General features: G+C 36.1%; 1 protein-coding gene across 1 annotated transcript in view; it reads left to right on the top strand.

Moving 5' to 3' along the window:
- The window catches only part of LOC109072020 (regulator of G-protein signaling 20), an 84,460-nt gene extending 68,546 nt beyond the window's left edge, over positions 1 to 15,914 (top strand). The window contains exons 4-5 of the mRNA XM_042728412.1: positions 6,352 to 6,586; positions 15,396 to 15,914. Coding sequence (XP_042584346.1) covers positions 6,352 to 6,586; positions 15,396 to 15,581 — 421 coding nt within the window. The 3' untranslated portion in view covers positions 15,582 to 15,914. The remainder of the gene's footprint in view (positions 1 to 6,351; positions 6,587 to 15,395) is intronic.
- The last annotated feature ends 4,668 nt before the right edge of the window (positions 15,915 to 20,582 follow it).

Below are 20,582 nucleotides of genomic sequence, written 5' to 3'. Positions count from 1 at the left end.
AATTATATCTGTGAAGTATTTCAATCAGAAACAGTATTATTAAAGGTTTTAAATGATTTTTTCTTTGTTTTTTTTTTTTTTGTTTTGTTTTTTTTGGCAATTGATGCTGGTAATAGATCTCTGCCATACTATATTATGGTCCAACGATCAACCATAATATTCTTCTCTCCTGTCTTGAAACATGTGCTGGCATCTCTGGAAATGCCTGAAACTGGATTAAGTTGTATCTTTAAAAAGTTTTTCTGTTCGTATGGGTGTACATCAGCTTCAGCACCTTTATCATGTAGTATTTCACAAGGTTCTGTTTTAGTTCTACTTTTATTCTCTCTTTATATGTTCCTGCTAGGTTTGATTTTGGATAAACTCAATGTGTCATTTCATTGCTATGCAGATTACACATAATTGTATGTACCATTCAAGTCAAATGACTCCACTGCCTTGGAAAAATTGCTGGCCTGTTTTCAGGGCCGCGCACAGTGGGGTGGCCCGGTGGCTAGAGCCACTGCCCCTTTGCCCTCATCGGCTGAGGTGCCCCTCTCACCAATCCCCCATCAACCCAGCTCAAAGCTGTCTGTTACCGCTCAGCTAAAGATCCGCTGATTCCGCTAATCCGCTCTGTGTTTCCCACCCGCTCCACAGCATCACTCACAATCTGTGTGCCACTCTCTGGAGAGTGCACAGTCCCCGATGTTCATTGATTTTCATTAGATGCATTATGATGTTGATTAGTTAGTATTTGATTTGGTGAGTTGTTGATTAGTTGGTAGTTTGTTTGTTTTTGTATTTGTCGGTAATGACTCGGCCTTCTAAAAGTGTGGTACAAAATATCCATGTTCTTAGAATTAGAATGTCTAATCAAATTATTGTACCTGATCAGATCTTATATAGATAACACCAAATTTTCTGTTGTTGGCACACTTTGTATACAAAAAAAAATAAAAATAAAATGCCTTCCCAAAAAAGAAGACAGAGAGAGAAAGCGTGAAGGGAGGCTGCTAAAGGCAGTTCAGCATTGCAAACATGAATTCAAAGCTCCAGCAAGCCAGCAGGTAAATCATTATATAGAATATTAAGCGATTTGCCACACGTTAATTCTTGTAATTAAGTATATTTCCCATTATAATCACCTGTCTTGATACTAGTAATCTATAACACACCATATTTTATGAAAACCTTATTAATAGTAGGTCTATAAATAGTTAAAAATATAGTATAAATGTTCTAAATTAGTTGTTTATTAGTATATAATATAAATTTATACAGTAAAATATTAAATTAAATGTCTAATACTTGTGGGGAGAGTGGGGTAAGATTAGCCATTTTTTTACTATTGTGGTCCTCAAGATAAGGAAAATGACGCAGAAGTATAATGGAATCTATCCTATCCAAATGAAAGTATTTCTATCATTTTAAATGATCAGAACATATCTATGACAAAGGGTTCTAAAAATATGGTTTCTTATAAAAAAGTGTTCCCATGGCTCAGTTTGCCCCAGGTTTGGGGTAAGTTGACCCGATTCGAGTTGGTGGGTAAGATGCACCATCTGGGAAATGATCATCTGACCGAATCTGATTCAAACCCATGTGAAATAAATAATTTAAAAACTAATTTAATAATTTCCTTTTACAGACAGTCATATTTCAGTTCTTAAAGGGTTAGTTCAGCCAAAAATAAAAATTATGTCATTAATGACTCACCCTCATGTCGTTCCAAACCCCTAAGACCTCCGTTCATCTTCGGAACACAGTTTAAGATATTTTAGATTTAGTCCAAGAGCTTTCTGTCCCTCCATTGAAAATGTATGTACGGTATACTGTCCACGTCCAGAAAGGTAATAAAAACATCATCAAAGTAGTCCATGTGACATCAGAGAGTCCGTTAGAATTTATTGAAGCATCGAAAATATATTTTGGTCCAAAAATAACAAAAATTACGACTTTATTAAGCATTTTCTTCTCTTCCGGGTCTGTTGTGAACGCGACTGCTGTGACTGTTGACGTACGACGCTGCTGACTTGTTTTCTGGTGCACCCAATAACAAAGATAACACGTCAGCAGCGTCATACGTCAGCGGCGTCACTGCACTGTTGTGAACGCGCTCACAACAGACCCAGAAGAGAAGAAAATGCTGAATAAAGTCATAATGTTTGTTATTTTTGGACCAAAATGTATTTTCGATGCTTCAATAAATTCTAACGGACCCTCTGATGTCACATGGACTACTTTGATAATGTTTTTATTACCTTTCTGGATGTGGACAGTATACCGTATATACATTTTCAATGGAGGGACAGAAAGCTCTCGGACTAAATCTAAAATATCTTATACTGTGTTCTGAAGATGAACAGAGGTCTTACGGGTTTGGAACGACATGAGGGTGAGTCATTAATGACATAATTTTCATTTTTGGCTGAACTAACCCTTTAAAGTTAACTTTAACAGCATCAAAAAAATTAAGTTTAAATTTCAATATTTGATTGTTTGCATTTCTGAAACAATATGTTGAACAACCATCAAAACAGTAACATATAACACTAGGGCAGAGATCTGTAGAACAAGTATGTTACGTCTATGCTATTTCATATTGTAAAATTTTCACAAAGTCGTGCCAACAACATTCATAAGGGCACTAGACAAAGTTATCATAAATATAGCAATGGTTATTAATGAAAACTATAACAGTAATAAGCCTATTTACTGCTGAATGAATAATAAACAACTGATAAAATTATATCCCCCTAACATAAAGTAGTGGTGCAATGTGATATAATTTAACAATGCTCATTCCTCCAAAACGGAGAAAACATCTTTCACAAACATCTACATATCTGTCTCTTTTAAAGTGTTTAGTGTATATAATGAGTGGGGTTATTAAAGGACAATTCCCACCCAGACCACACTTATTTTCAAACCCTGGCTACGACCATGGTGCCTTCCATTCCCCCAATGTGTTTCTCCTTTTCACAGTCTGGCAGAAATGATGATTCCAAAATACATGGTCACATGACAGTAAAAGTACTGTTGCTAAGATGCAGGGGGTGGGTAAACTTACCCACTGGCTCAACTTACCCCACTCTCCCCTACTTCCATTGAAGATGAGGCAGAAGCAGGCTCAAAGAGTGAGGGAGAGCCCACTCTTATCAAAACATCTACAATAAAGTCAATTATTATATAGTGTGATATCTTCTCTTTTAATTTGTATATTTGTAACAACTGGATAATTTGTATTAACAAGCACCCCACCCTCCTTGTGCCCCTTCTTTTGGTTTGGACCACTGTCCCTCAAAATGTCTGTGTATGGCCCTGCCTGTTTTAATGAAACAGGACAAATGTTGAGACATGGATGTCAAAAAAAAGAAAAGAATAAATAGCCTATATGAATCAAAAACGGAATTGATTCACTTTGGTCTCTCTGAACCTGGTTATGCAATTGAAATTATGCCAGCATCTCTGGAAATGCCTTAAATTGGATTAAGTTGTATCTAGGGCTGTCAAATGATTAATCACGATTAATCACATCCAAAATAAAAGTTTTGTTTACATAATATATGTATGTGTACAGGGTATATTTATTATGTATATATAAATACACACACATAAATTTTATATTTAGAAAATATTTACATGTATATACATTTATATATTTATATTCTTATATTTTATATTATATATAAATATATTTAATATATAAACATAACATATTCTTCTTAAATATATACATGCATGTGTGTGTATTTATATATACATAATAAATATACACAGTATACACACATATATTATGTAAACAAAACTTTTATTTTGGATGTGATTAATCGTGATTAATCATTTGACAGCCCTAGTTGTATCTTTTAAATATACGTTTTTTTTTTGTTTTTTTTTTCGTATGGGTGAGTGTACATCAGCCTCAGCACCTTTATCATGTGGTATTCCACAAGGTTCTATTGAGCACCTCATTTGTTCTCTCTTTATATGCTCCCGCTAGGTTTGATTTTGCATACGGTAAATACAGTGTGTCATTTCATTGCTACGCAGATAACACACAATTGTATGTACCATTCAAGCCAAATGGCTCCACTGCCTTAAAAAAAATTGATAGTGTGATAGTGTGATAGTGATAGTGTGATAAAATTTGACAAAGAGATAATGAAATCATCAGAATGAGCTTTTTCAAATTGAGAATGATCTCTAAGATTATGCCTTTTTTTATCCCAGAAAGATTTGGAAAAGGTTATTCATGCATTTATCCTTTGGAGATTAGACTATTGCAACTCGCTATATTATGGTGCTCAAAATAAAATTTTAGATAGATTGCAGATGGTCCAAAATGTGGCTGCAAAAATCCTCACAGGCACTTGTAAATTAGATCATATTACCCTTGGGTTAAAGGTTCCATAGAATGCATTGATATAATATTTAAATTGTTCTCTGATGTCTCCAGAGTGTGTATGTGAAATAATTTTTTATAGCTTGTTGAAATTTGCTACTTTTAGTGTATGAGCCAAAACACACTGTTTTTGTGTTTGTCCCCTTTAAATGAAAATGAGCTGGTGCTCCTGCATCCCTTTTCAGAAGAGTGAGGAGCTTCAAGAGCTCATGCTCACGGGCATACCGGTGTTAGGGTTTAACTGGTGTTGACCATGTTACTGACCTCACATTGCTTCCAAATGCAATTTTTTAGCTACCACATTCCTATTTTCGATCATTCTGATAGCACGTGAATGCAGCATTAGTGAAAACAGCCAGAGTCAATGGTAGCTTTAGCAACATTAGCCTTATAGAGAGCCAAGAAGCTCTTTTGGAAAACAAAATATGACACGTGATGCTTACTTTGTCTGGAGTCTGGACGTTTGCTCATGAAACGTTGGTATCAATCCCTCTTTCAGAAGCAAAGTTTGCACAACTCCAGTGCTGAACTGACCCTCGTTTGTGAGGCAGTCCAGTGTAAAATGTTAGCAAAAAAAATGTATAGGACTTTTCCTTTTTTTTTTTTTCGGGACATTTCCTTCGAAAATTGAATTTAACCACCATGTCCTCAGCGGTCTATGGAGACTATGTTCGTTGGTGCATCCCAACACACGACACTTTTAATGGCTCTTTGGCGCTGACATTGTATCTCCAGCAGCTACAGCAAGAAAACAGTAATGGCGGACTGCTGCTTCTCACTCAGGCCTGTGTATATGCTAATAGGACAGAGAGCGTCACAAATGGGCGGGACATTCTCGAATATGATGTCATAGTATTGAGAAATCTGGAACTGCTCATGTGGAAAGAATGTTTATGATTTATTGGGATTATAAAACAATGAGTGGGTGGATTTTTACCATTTATAGGCTGGTTGTTTTCACACACTGTGGCCACACAACTGTGTTCAAACACCTTATAAAAGTGATTTTTGCATTCTATGACACCTTTAAAATCATTGCATTGGTTTCCTGTTTATTTTAGGATTAATTTTAAAATCTTATTATTTGTATTTAAATCTCTACATGGTATAGCTCCATCGTATATCGCAGATTCGGGAACAAAAGCCAACAAGATCTTTACATTCTCAATCACAGAAACTTTTGTGTTGTTCCTCGGTCTAAGATGAAATCTAGAGGGGATTGCGCTTTTATGATGGAACAATTATGGAACAGCCTGCCGCTATATATTAGGGACGTACTGATGCTCAGAGAGTTTAAAAGCCATCTGAAAACATTTTTATTATAGTGCCCAATCAAAGAGAACTGAAGTTTGCTAGTGCCATATGTGTCACTTTTGTCTTTATTTAAGATATATTTCAACTGTTCTTTTAAAAAAAGTGAAAAAGTGAAAAAGTGAAAGTGAAAGTGAAAGTGACGTGACATTCAGCCAAGTATGGTGACCCATACTCAGAATTCGTGCTCTGCATTTAACCCATCCGAAGTGCACACACACAGAGCAGTGAACACACACACACACACTGTGAACACACACCCGGAGCAGTGGGCAGCCATTTTTATGCTGCAGCGCCCGGGGAGCAGTTGGGGGTCCGATGCCTTGCTCAAGGGCACCTAAGTCATGGTATTGAAGGTGGAGAGAGAACTGTACATGCACTCCCCCCACCTACAATTCCTGCCGGCCGGAGACTCGAACTCACAACCCTTCGATTGGGAGTCCGACTCTCTAACCATTAGGCCATGACTTCCCCAAAGGTTAAGGTTTCTCTCTTTACATTTCTTAAATTAGATATATGGTTATGATTTTTTAAATGTTTTCCTCTCCTAATTGCTCTATTGTTTGTACAGCATTATGGTCAACAATGTTTTATTCAGTGCTTTAGAAATAAATTTGAACTTTGAACTTTCCTTTCTGACACCATTTCTTTTATAGGCCTCAGCTCACTCTGGAGGAGGTACACACATGGGGAGAGACATTTGAGCGGTTAATAAAAAGTGCACAAGGTCGTGTGCACTTCCGACAGTTTCTTAAGACTGAGTTTAGTGAAGAAAACCTGATGTTCTGGCTCGCCTGTGAGGATCTAAAGAAAGAGACCAACAAAACCATGGTAGAACAGACTGTGAAACAAATATATGAGGACTACATTTCTGTATTGTCACCTAAAGAGGTATATGATTCCACATGGTTACACACTCTGCAATTAAATTTTACTCACACTGTGGTTAAATATGGAAATACATGGTCTGGCCCAAAAAAAGAAAAGAAAAGCTATTTGGATTTAAACAAGCAAATACTTTTTTTATTTGTTTTTAAGAAAATACTGATTTTAAGATTGACTAATTTTTTGCAGTGATTAATGTTTCTGTCAAGCTGTATGTTTGGGAACAATTCTTTTAACCCTAACTGATGCAGTGCATACAGTAGCTTTTTATTTCTCAAACAACCATATAATCAAAGCTAAAAGCGGTCCAAATAATATATTAAAGGGGTCATATGATGTTGCTAAAAAGAACATTATTTTGTGTATTAGGTGTAATTAAATGTGTTTATGCAGTTTAAGGGTTAAAAAACATTATTTTCCATATACTGTTCATTATTGTTTCTCCTCTTTGCCCCACCTTTCTGAAACGCGTCGTTTTTTACAAAGCTCATCGGTCTGAAAAGCAAGGTGTGCTCTGATTGGCCAGCTATCCAGTGCTTTGTGATTGGCCAAATGCCTCAAGCGTGTGACAGAAATGTTACGCACCTTGTCATACTGTGATGTGTGTCCCGGTCAGAACACCGGCAAGACGAGACAAAAACAATAAATCCCATTACAAATGAGCCATTTGTTGCATCCAGTGGGGACATAATTAGAGGATTATAATGACTTATGCTGTGTTTTTACGCGTTGTGTTGCATTGTTCTGCATAAACATAAAACCATGTCTGCATTTGTGATCGGAGAAACGACAAACAACAAGCTCTACTCTACACCAGCAGTTCTCAATTCCAGTCCTTGCACCCACCACCTCTGCATATTTTGCACGTCTCTTTTTGTTAACACACCTGATTCATATAAGCAGCTCGTTAGAAGTGAGCTCTGTGCCTAAACTGTGTTCCCATTGATATGGTCCCTACACAGAGTTCATTGCTCCCTACTCCCTGAACAGGGTAAATCTGTTGAAGTTTACCTCACTCCTGAACATTCATGGATTTGCGCTGCGCAACCTCTTCACACACGGACAAGTGTGACATCATATACCCCTGTAAATAAGTACAATTTAAATTCACGTCTCGCACACTTCGATGCACTTTGAATGGAACATATACGTTTGCTTCAAATTGGAATCATGGCGGAATATCCTGTGATGTCCACTTCACAGGGCACTTACATTCGAATAGAAAAAAACGTCTGAAGTGAATAGAAACATACAAAATGTGCAGAGCAGGTAGGTGCGAGGACTGGAATTGAGAACCGCTGCTCTACACTGCTCAATACTCGTGTTTGAATCATCAGTGGCAAATCCTTTACATATGTAAATGTACTTCTGACTGCGAGTCAGAACAGCCAACATTGTAGTCTTCTCTCCAAGGATGAGGAAACAGTCCTCCATAAAATGTGCTACACACTAAATATTTGTGTTGAACTGTTCTTGAACAGTGTTGTAAATACAAGTTAACCACTGATTTCTAGTTGTGTCCTTTTTTGGAAGCCCAAACAAAGTATTTTCACTTTCAAAACAAAACAGTGTCTACACAACATGGCGCCGGCGGCAACAGCAAGAATCAAAGTTACGCCTTCTTTGCGTGAACATTTCGGCGACGTTATGCAAATCTTCCCACATCGTGGCATAGACATCGTGGCATGTTTGAACAAGATGTTTTAGGGGGTTGTGGTTGACTCTTAACTTTTATAAAGAATATCTCTTTGGGTTTGAGACTTTAGTCTTTGCAACTTTACAGATCTTATTTATGCACCAAGAGCTTGTAACACTCCAAAGAGAATGGAAAACTTGAAATCGCATCATATGACCGCTTTAAAGTGTGCACCTTTTTTTATGGACAGGCAGTGTATTTATCACCATCATGTATATAGATCTGTATTGTTTGTTGACCTCTTTTTCAAAACATCTAGCCCTGGATCCCTGAGGAGGGAATGTGATGCTACATATAAAGCTAACGCTATGGTAACCTCTACCAAGTTGGAGATTTGTCTGAAATGTGTATAGAATCATCACGTATTGAGCATCTTATAAGCAAACATTTGCCTATAAAATTTCCCACCAAAAAGGTATATATTTTCAGTAGGAATAAGTTGTGTTAATGAAAAATAAGAGTTTTCAGCTCTGTCTTGAATATGTCAAGGATTCTGCATTTTTGCATATTCTGTGTATTTTTGTGCCTCTCTGTGATGGTACCATGATGTGTCACTTGCTCCTGTGATACCCACTGATGAGAGGCCGGACAGAGGGATCTGATGAGTCACTGTGTGAAAGGTAGCAGATAGAACCAGCAGAATGAAAACTGAAATTTGGAATCAGCTTTTGTAATCCACAGGGCTTCAGTGACCAATAGTAATGCAGTCTCAGTTGAATGAATGCTTTTGAAACCAGATTGGTTAGCGTCCAGCTGGATATTCAGTGAAAGGAAAGATGATAACTGGTTGAAAACAATTAATTAAAGTGCTTTTGCTATAAATGGAAGGAGAGAGACAGGTCTGTAACTATCTACATGTCAAGTGATTAGTGTGGGTGTTTTTTTTTAAACAGTGAGGATAACTGAGCCTGCTTTTTAGGGGAAACATTGGAGAAAAGAGATGTGTTGATGTGTGTAAGTGCTAGTTAAACTGTTGGAGAAATTGCTTGAAGAAGGTGTAAGGTAATGTTTTGAAGAGCCCAAGCAATCAGTGAAAAGCCTGCACGGGGAGATTGTGCTGTTTTTAAACAAGGCCAGACACAAACATGACATTGAACATGAGGTGGAAACAGACATGCCAGCTTAAACAGGTTTCACTCCAGTCCTAGAAAATATGCGTTGTCAGTTGCTAAGTGTGCTATAACCAGCTAATTGTCAAGATATTTCAGAATGCTCTGGATGCACTGGAGCCTTGGAGGATGCATCTGTACATTTTGTGAAAACGCATGGTAAAGAAATCTGGACTACAAGGGCTCTAAAATTATATGGCACTTCCTGACAGCAAATTTTACATATTCTCTTTGTCTCTACACAATCTGAATATAAATGTGTGTATTATAAACCAGTCCTCTGGTTACATTTGCTAAAAAGTTTGTTTTTAGCATAAGCATTCTGAAATGGTATTTCAAAAGTGTGAAATTCCATCTCAGACCCAAAATAGAGTGCAGTCTGCTGTATGTCTTGGATACAAGAAAAATAACCGTCATAAAACCCATTCTGAGAAGAGGGAATTTCCTGTATTGCATCTTATTCAAAGTAATTTAATTTCCTCTGCCATAAGCAGAGAGTCCTTTGGAGAGACCACAGTTAGAAGAATACCACAGAACAGAGGTCAACATACAGGGAATGGTAATGCATGGCCCAGAAACTAATGCATTGCCCTGCAACTCAATAAGGGAGATAGAGTATCATTGTACCACAACCATATAGCTGTTCCCCAGCATTATAAGTTGAAGGAAACAGAGCAAACTCTGTAAAAGGTGAGAAGAAAGTCTCTGGTCACTCTAGTCCTGTTGACATTGGTAATATTTCTTGCTCAACATTTATTATATTAATTAGCTCAGTGGGTAGCAGTCACCTTACAAGAAGAAAGAAAAAAACTTGCCGAGACTTGTCATAGCACTTGTATTTTATTGCTCTTTTGTTGGTTTTGATTGCTTCTATTGTCCTCATTTGTAGGTCGCTTTGGATAAGATTTACCGTAAATGTCTGCTAAATGACTAAATGGAAATGGAAAAAAGTACCTGATTGAGACACTGTTGCCAACTCTCATGAGACAAATAAGAAACTAAAGCTTCAAAAACAAGCCCAATATTTTTGGATGATTTATTATCATCAATATTAGTTATTATCAATTATTTATTACCAATAAATCACTGAAGCTCAATAAATGAGCCTGCAACATATTAAACTGAAACTACTGTTTTATGTGAAAAGTAAAAACAGAAGTTATTTTACAAAAATCAAAGTGGGAACAATACTCCTCTCAAATCACATGTGAGCAGAATAGGATTAGAGAGATGAAAAAGGAGAAAGAACAAAAGAGCTTCTTAGGGGAGCTGTAACATAGTCACATATTTATAGCCTAATAAAATGTAGTCAAACTACTATAACCCTACTTGTTTTTTTTGTTGTTGTTTTTATTACAGCCCATGATAATACATTACAAAATCATTGTAAATATTAAAAATTACCTTATAAAAGAAAGTCGTCCCACTCCTCTATTACGTCTGCTATCATCGCTTGGATTACAGCATCATGCTGCTTCTTTTTTAACATGATGGGTGGAATATTTGATGAATTACGCTACAGCACTTATATTATTGCACTAAGTGGTCTTTAATTGTGAGCATACAGAGTGTCAATCAATGTACTGCAGAATACTGCAAGCATAAATGTGAAGAAACAAAGATGCTTGTCAGATTTTCCTAACAAGCAACCATATTTTTTTTTTAAATAAACTCAAAAAACCGCAACTTGAGACCCAGGATTTTTTTCAAGCAACTTTCCAAAAAAGGAGCCCAAAGTCGCGTATAATAAGCAGACTTGGCAATTGTGGATTGAGACTGACTCTGGAGGTCTTTCTGTTTTGGCATGGGTTTGCTCCAGGTTTACTCTGGTTTTCCCTTAAAGCCAAAGACACATGAAATGTAAATTACTTCGAGGCACAAATTTCCTATAGATGTGCTTGTGTAAGAGAGTGTAAATATGTTATTGTCTCTGTAAATCCAATCCATTCTAACTCCCAACCTGTCACATATTGACACTTGGTCAGGACCCCTTGGCATTGCTTTTTGATGCTCAAGGTACCCTTTTAACATCACTTTTCAAAGTGCAGGGTCCTCCATTGTTTTCAGTTGTTTGTCTTAATTTAATGGTTTGCATGCATTTGTAAAAAATATAATTTTATAAACATTTTTACTTTCATTGGAGCATATAATCCCACCCCTATCCTAAATCTACCCACTTCTGAACAATATAAAACAGGTAGCAGGCAAATAAAAGTACAGTCACAGGTATTTATTGCAAAAACTGACCATGAAAAAAGCAGTATAAAAGCATTACAAACAAGTTATGTTGCATTTCAAGTCTTCTGAAGATATTCAATATCTTTATGTGAAGAAGAGAGTAAAACATAAGCCTTTAATCGCTGCAAATGATTCCCGCACCGTTCAAAAAGATACTCCCGTATGACACACAAGAGCCAGTGACATTTCACAACCAAGGCTGACTTAAGACTTTTTCTGGCGGCATTTTTTTTAATTCATGCACAGACTGCACAAAGGTTCTGAGCTTTTCAGTGGACGGAGACAGCGATCACATCTATTCCTCTCACAAATCAATCGTTTTGCCTCTGAAGACTTGGAATATTAATATTTTTTGATCAAAAAACTCATGATCTTGTAATAATTTAACAATGAAAATGCTATAAAGAAAAATTTTAACAGTAAACTGTAATAAACTGTAAAATGCTGATTTACTGTAAATGCATTGTCATGAGCCTCATCTTAATACATTTACAAATGAATAAAAAAAACAAGTCAAAGATAAATATTGCAAATAAATATTTATTATAACTGGCAGAAGGACATTGCAAGGCTTTTACTGCTAAAATAAAATTTTCAGTCTTTCAACAGTTAAAATCTTATCATAAAAATAACATAGCATCACAAAATAACTGCAAAAACCTGTTTAAAAAAATAAGCCATATTCTGAATAGAACATTAACATTCTATAAAAATGAAGGTCAATCAACAGAATTTTTAGAATTTTGGTTTAAAAAAGGATTAAAATAACTGGCAGAAAGACATTGCAAAGCTTTCACTGGTAAAATAAAATGTTCAGTCTTTTGACAGTTAAAATCTTATCATAAAAATAACAGCATCACAAAATAAATACAAATACCTGTTAAAAAAAAATAAGCCATATAGTAGAACATTAATTTTCTATAAAAATGAAGGTCAATCAACAGAATTTGTATAATTTTGGTTAAAAAAGGATTAAAATAAAATGCTGGAATCAACATTATGCCACAAATTCTGTTGTTTGAGCTTATGTTCTGTTCAATTAAGAATATTCCTGCAGAAGACAATTTAATTAAATGTATACTGAAATTCCATCAACTTTCTGAGATGAGCACACACTAGGGTTGAGATCTTTCCACTTGTTTTTCCTCTATGTATCTGTCTTGTATCCAGTGAGTGTTGTGATTCCAACAAAACATCTGCACATAAAAACAAGCAGAAGCTTTAGAAGCTTTAGAATACAGTTCAGTATCACATTAAACTAGCTCAATAAAAAAAAAAAAAAAATTAAAAAAAAAAATTAAAAATGCCACTTTTACAATACAATCAGCTTTTTTTTGCAAATGAAATTTCTCAAGTAAAACATGTTACCTTTGAAAAAATTAAAGTGTGCAACAGATGCCTGCACCTGGGACACGAGACTGAAGTTATAAGACTGAAAATCCAGCCACAATGTTAAGGAATTAATTCACAACAACAGGCCTAGTCAAAAGACACTGGGTTCACCTGAAATAAATAAAAATAATCAATAATGTAACCTACAATAAAGTATTTCAATATAAAATGTAATCTAAAATACAAATTTATCAAATGATTTAGATGAACAGAATTAATACATTACCTAATATAATAAGCTTCAGAGAGGCTTGAAGCATCAAACATTTCTCCACATCAGCTGCTATTCTTTGCACCTACAAGAAATAAAGAAAATGATCTTGTGATTTTTTTTAAATGCATTTACATGAATGAGACCAAAATGAACACTCAAAATGGCATATATTCTAAAATATACAAACTCTTACATTTGATCAATATATTCAGTTATAATAATACTTGTAGAACTGTACCACCAATCAAATTAAATAATTTATAATGCAAAATTACAACTGTGTTTTGACATAAATTTTTGAAAATACAAATAGGAAATTTTGGAAAAATGCAATGATACTTTTTAAATGTGAAAGTAAACCGCCTGAAATGTTATCTAATTGTTTATTGAGTGATATAACATTTGCAATAGTGATAATCAGCAAAACAGCTTGCTTATTAGGCTACTTAACAATATCATGTTATAAATAAACTCAACAGTTTGAACATTTACCTCATGTTCCTTCCGTGAGTTTATGTGTTCCGTTAAGCTTATTTGTTTTGATATTGAATGTAATAAAATCAGAATCAGTCTTGCGTTTCGATGCTTCACTAGTTATTTTTTTCACTCAAGTTTTAATCAGGCTAACTTGTCCAATCGGGCATGTAAAGATGTCTTTCACATAAAAAATCCATGTCCAGAACAAGCCTTAATGTCGACTACAACAACTGTGGCAATAGACGCAATTTCAAATTTACATGTAATTTCTAATTATAGTTAAGGCATCATGTCAGTATGGGACAGTTGAAGACACAAATAAAAATTCACATATTTTGCTGTTCGTCAGTTATTTCGACAGATAGTACTATGACAATCATTCACACTGAGCATTATGTTAAAAGTTGGGTAAACACCACTACTACTACTACAACTACTACTACAGCATTTAGCCTAACTATGCTATGATAGCAATTTCCAGCTTACTGCACAGACCAAGACCGCTTGTCTAAATGTCATGATAGCAGGCCATTGTGACATGATATTGCTTATATACTTTAACTTAAAGGGGTCGTATTAGGATTTTTCACTTTTTCAACTTTAGTTAGTCTGTAATGTTGATGTTTGAGCATAAAAAAGATCTGCAGAGTTACAAAGTTTAAAGTACACTTCAAAACAATATATTTTATTTAACAGAAATCACTTTTAAAAAATTACAGTGAATGACTTGTTTGGACTAAAACACATATTTTCCGGGATTTGTGATCTCACAAATATCGAAGAATGGGACGGGGCCTGGTTGAGTTGCACTAGAGAAGGCAACGAGTGTTAACACTATGTCAGAGACATGCTAGTTTTCCCAAGGCAGACAAACTTATAGTGGTTACAATTATCTGGGTTTAAATCACACTCAAACTGATTTGATATTGACGCAATATTTACACTGAAGCTAGCAGGCGTCTATGGTAAGGGGCACAACAATTCCCTACCAGGCGCCGAGTGGTGCCAATCACAGCACACACTGGCCCAGCTAACCAATCACAGCACATTTCAAAAGTGCACATTTTAGAGCCGTTCATGCCAGAATGGGTAGAGAGGTGTTGTAATAATGTTAATAATGTTTTTCGAACAACCTTGTATGAGAGCCTGTTCTAGTACACCCCCAAAACAAATCAAGACTTTGTAAAAAAGCATGATAGGACCCCTTTAAATAAATATAAAAGGATATATTTCTTAAGTAAAATTAATAATAATTTTAAAAATTTAAAATAAAGCCTCTTATCTTCAATCGTTCTCGCACTGCTTCAGTCGACTGGACTTCAGATTTGAACAAAGAACGTCCAATCCCATAATGCCACACCACAGTAAATTAATGTAGAAACGCAGGAGCTACCTGCTTCTTGTAAATGAATTACAGTTGACATGGAAATATACTGTTAGCAACTGTAAAACCTTATTTGTCCCATAATGCATTCCGAATTACAGCTACATCTTACAAAATGTTTAAACGGTAATATTCCCCCAGTAATGTCATCATGTATTGAATGTTTTTGTGTTGTTAGGTAGTTTGTGACACTTGGCTCTGGTAGAGGTAATACAGCAAGACTGCTCACAAGTTTTTGTAACAGACCTACTTAGAATAAATTATCTATGATTACTTCATCTGAAAATCTGTCTTTGCTTACATAGGTAAGTCTGGATTCACATGCACGTGAAGTGATCAACAGGAACATGCAGGAACCCTCATCATGCACGTTTGACGAGGCACAACAGCAGATCTACACGCTCATGCAGCGAGACTCCTACCCACGATATATGAACTCCAGCATGTACGCAGACCTCATACAGAGCCTTGAACAAGTCAATGAGTCTTAACATACATATATGAATGTACACAATACCTAGACTTTAGACACAGGCTTATTACACTTGCCTAAAGACCAGATAGATCCCTTTGGTGCTGTTTACACTTACCATCCATCCCAAGTGATTAGGTCAGCCAAGACAGACTGGCATACACATCTGGTATTTACACACATTTCAACTGCATCTCCTGTGACTAGTTATTGTATTTTGTTGACAGAGTGCCCTCAGAATGTTTTTTTTTTTTTTTTTTTTTTTTTTTTATATTTTAGTAAAATGGCTGGAATAACATATGGCTTTTACCAATGTTTTATTTATTTGTGTATTTATTTCAAGACACATACATTTTGGTCCTTAATGTACACTTGTGCATTAGTTCTATTTTTATTTCAAATACAATATATTTTATTCATTCTGTCAGTGCATGGATATGCCCTTAAATAGCAGAGCCGTAATTGTGCCTTGCCTCACATATTAGGATAGGCCAGAAAATGATACTGCTTTTTACTCTACTCTAGTTTTAGTCTAGATGGTTAACAATTTAAATGTGAAATAATAAATATAGATCTTACACATATACACCCCCAAAAAAGACTGATATTGAGGTAAAAATATAAAATCAATCCAGCTCTGTGGTGGCATCTGTTTATGAATTAATGCAATAAAGTCAAGTCAAGTCAAGTCTGCTTTATTGTCAATTCTTCCACATGTACAGCACATACATACAGAGAATTGAAATTGCGTTACTCTCAGACCTATGGTGCATACAGATAACACTAACAGTAGAGCCTAAAAATCCAGATATATACAGATTAAATATAAAATACAGCTAAGGGCACGTAAAAAAATAATAAAAATAAAGTTAAATAAAGCAGCGCAAGGCACATGGCAGATAGAGTGCAAACCAGTGAAGTGAACAAACAGTGCAGATAAAAAGATTGTAGTGCAAAAAAGCTTATTCAGTGTGATTAAAGTGACAAAGGGCTCAGAGAGCAGTTCTTTTATTTAAACTGACTGAAGAGGTAGTAGAATGACGTCAGTTCTATGTTGAATGAGGTAGTGAGCAGACCAATGCTGCACAAAGTGACTGGTGCATGTCACCGTATATTAGTGGGAGGGTGGGAGTGCTTGGACCCAGGGATGTGGGACCTGGGGGGGGGTCATAGTTTTAGTGGTGCCTGGGGCAGAAGAGGGAAGTGGGGAGCAAGTTCGGGAGAGAGTTCAGCTTCCTGACAGCCTGATGAATGAAGCTGTCCTTCAGTCTGCTGGTCCTGGCCTGGAGACTCCGCAGTCTCCTCCCTGATGGCAGCAGACTGAAGAAGATGTGTGACGGGTGAGTGGGATCACCTGCAATGCAGAGGGCTTTGCGAGTGAGACGGGTTCCGTAAATGTCCTGGAGAGAGGGGAGAGAGACACCAATGATCTTTTCAGCTGCTCTCACTATGCCTTGAAGGACGCACTGCTATGCGTTGCAGGACACATTGCAGGCACCATACCACACAGTGATGCAGCTCGTCAGAATGCTTTCGATGGTGCCTCTGTAGGAGGTGCACATGATGGGGGCCGGGGCTGTAGCTCTTCTCAGTTTGCGGAGGAAATAGAGACGCTGCTGTGCTTTCTTGGCCAGTGCTGCTGTGTTTTCAGTCCTGGAGTAAATGCATTTAATGTTCAAATAGAGATATATAACAGTAAAGTGCAAAACAAACAGAGAAACAAAACCTCTGTCCCAGTAATCTAGTTTACAGTCCTTAATTTGAAAATACTGTATGAACAAAATCGATTCAGTCGTATCTGGGAAAGGGAGCAAATTTTTCATAATTGTAACACTAAAGAAGTTTTAGAATTTAAGACATCTACTTATAAAAATTTTAAAATAACTAAACAATGCTGACTTTCAGACGTGATTTTTTCAATTCAATTCAATTCAAGTTTATTTGTATAGCGCTTTTTACGATACAAATCATTACAAAGCAACTTTACAGAAAATTATGTTTCTACAATATTTAGTAGTAGCTTATCAGTGATGACTGTCAGTTCATGTGCATATGGCAGAAATGTTCAGAAAAATCAATAAAAGACGTAAACAAACAGACGATTAACACTATTAACAGCAATTATGCAATCAAACTTATAGCAAAATGTGGTAGTTCTGTATGTTGTCTCTGGGTTAGCATCATCTGAGGTCCTCTGAGGGGTTGGCATCATCTCTTCTCAGGTGTTCTGGATCCAGACTGGAGCTTGTGTAAATCCTAGTTACCACGGGATGTAAATCCCGTGGCAAAGCAGAGAAACAAATAGAGACATAATTAGCGTAGCTGCTGTTCCAGCCAAGTAAAATTAGTTAGATTAACCCAAGCTAAAGAATAATAATGCACATTTGATCAGATATAACTGCAGTCCAAAATTATGAGATGCATTATTTGAATGCTTGGCCAAAGAGGTGTGTTTTTAATCTAGATTTAAACAGAGGAAGTGTGTCTGAACCCCGAACATTATCAGGAAGGCTATTCCAGAGTTTGTGAGCCAAATGCGAAAAAGCTCTACCTCCTTTAGTGGACTTTGCTATCCTAGGTACTATCAAAAGTCCATCCAGATTTTGGGTTAGGGATCGTGATTTTTTGTAGCGTGGTAGAAGACTAGTTAGGTACGCAGGAGCTAAGCCATTAAGGGCCTTATAAGTAAGTAATAATATTATGATTTTGGTGGTAGAAAAAACTGTTCCCCTTCAAAATAATTCTCAGACTGGTCTGTTGATGAGTTTCTCTACATTACTGTCTATATCATTAATAAAGTCTGCTTTTGGGTTCATTTTTGAAACAACATCTCATCTCAAAGTACAGGGTTCATAAACATTTTTATCAATAAACTTAAATGATTTTCCATGACTTTTGAGAAAATATTTATAACCTAAGGTTGATGATCACATTGAGCAACTTTTTGAGCAATTTTGACTGGTTAATTTTTTTAAGCAATGTTGCTTGGGCACTTTCTCACTGAGAATGGGTAACAAATTTCTGTCTGGTTTAAATTGGTTGTAGGCCCTGTGTCTCACCTGATTGCACATTGATACCATCATTAACTAAAGTTGCCCTGCGATATTGCTCAAAAGTAGCCCCATCATAGCATCATAGCATATGTTAACTAAAATAAATGACAATTAATGCTACTTGTTTGCTTTCTATTTGTGTTAATAAGTACAAGCTGCAGCTGCAACTGCAACATTCTCCTACAAGCATAGGCGGAATTCCCAGGGGGGATGGGGGGGGACAGGACCAACCCCCCCAAAAAAATATGATTAAAACCACGCTGTGTATTGATATCAGCATGCTTACTAAATATATACGCACAGGGATTGGCTGATAGGGGAGGAGTCTCTGTCAGAGATTCATTCATAGAAATATTGTAAAGCTTGATATTATGTTGCCATATTCAAATAGAGGTTTAAAAATAAAAATGTTAATTGCCACATTCAAATAAATGCAGGCTAAGTGTCACTAATTAAACAATATAATATATATGTATATGTTCACTAATTGTCAGCCTATATTCTTCTCATAAAAAAAAGTGAATATGCATATAAACTGCCTTTTAATAAACAGAGTAGAAATCTGGTTCAAGATGGCGCCGCATATGGCTGCCATGGAACGCTCCCATTTGTTTCAAGAGGGTCTGACTGCAGACATAAGGGCTAGTGGAGCTCCACTCAAGAGCGGAAATACGTCACCTCCACTAGCGATGCGACCGCCATGTTGGTCCAGACAAACTTTTAAAACAGTTCATCTTTTGAATTTATTTTGTTAAAACTTTCGTTTTGTATTATTAATTGTTATATACATGTAAAAAGGGTGCTTTGCATGTAATGTTACCTCTTTGTACATAATGTTGATATTTTCTATACTTTTATCTTTGGTACTTTTACCTAGTAGAAATAATAATAATTAAAAACTAATCTTTTACTGTTTATGACACAACGGCGCTGAAGTCTTCTTTTTTACCCAACACCGTCCCATCCCCCCCGCAGCAATTTGAACTACAGACATCCAAAATCCATATTTTGAGGGCCTCTGCCTTTTGTTCATGTTTGTTTTAACAATGTACAAACTGCCAATGTAACATTTCATACATTTTAGGAAGTAAACCTTATGTTTGTGATATTTAGCAGTGAACAATAAATAAAATATTAAATAAATTATTATTATTAATAATAATAATAATAATAATAATGCATTTTATTTCATGGTGCCTTTACGAACACCTATGGTCACGTTACAAGTAATATACAGGTCACTGCATAAGAGAAAACAAACAACAAACAAACAGCATATACATATAAAGTGCATTTAAGTCTCAATAAAACGTTATAAAAAAGCCTGTATAAAAAGATATATCTTAAGACGCGTTTTAAAAGTCAACAAGCACTCGCTATTGCGAACATCGAGGGGAAGAGAGTTCCATAGGCGGGGGGGCAACATAACTAAAAGATCTGGCACCCATAGTAGTAAGTCGAATCCGAGGTACCACAAGAGAAATTGAAGATGAAGATCTAAGTGCACGTGAAGGAGTGTAAACCTGGAAAAGTTGAGTAAGGTATTGTGGTGCAAAATTATGAAGTGCCTTATAAGTGAGTAGCAAGATTTTGAATTCAACTCTATATTTTACTGGAAGCCAGTGCAATTGCTGGAGAACCAGAGAAATGTGATCAGTATAAGGTGTTCTAGAGAGAACACGAGCTGCAGAATTCTGAACCAATTGAAGCTTATGCAGCAGTTTGGAGGGAATACCTGTGAGAAGAGCATTGCAGTAGTCTATACGTGAGGTGACTAGTGCGTGAATGAGAACTGCAGTATTATTATTTGAAAGAAATGGACGTAGATGATTAATATTGCACAAATGGAAGTATGCAATCCGTGTGATATTATTAATCTGAGCTTTAAAAGATAGTGTGCTATCCATGATGACACCCAAACTTTTAACCTGAGACCAAGGACAGATTGCAGTATTGTCAATGTGTAA

Source organism: Cyprinus carpio, chromosome B7 (assembly GCF_018340385.1).
Source record: "Cyprinus carpio isolate SPL01 chromosome B7, ASM1834038v1, whole genome shotgun sequence".
NCBI lineage: Eukaryota > Metazoa > Chordata > Actinopteri > Cypriniformes > Cyprinidae > Cyprinus > Cyprinus carpio.
This window is presented reverse-complemented; position numbering and strand designations above follow the sequence as displayed.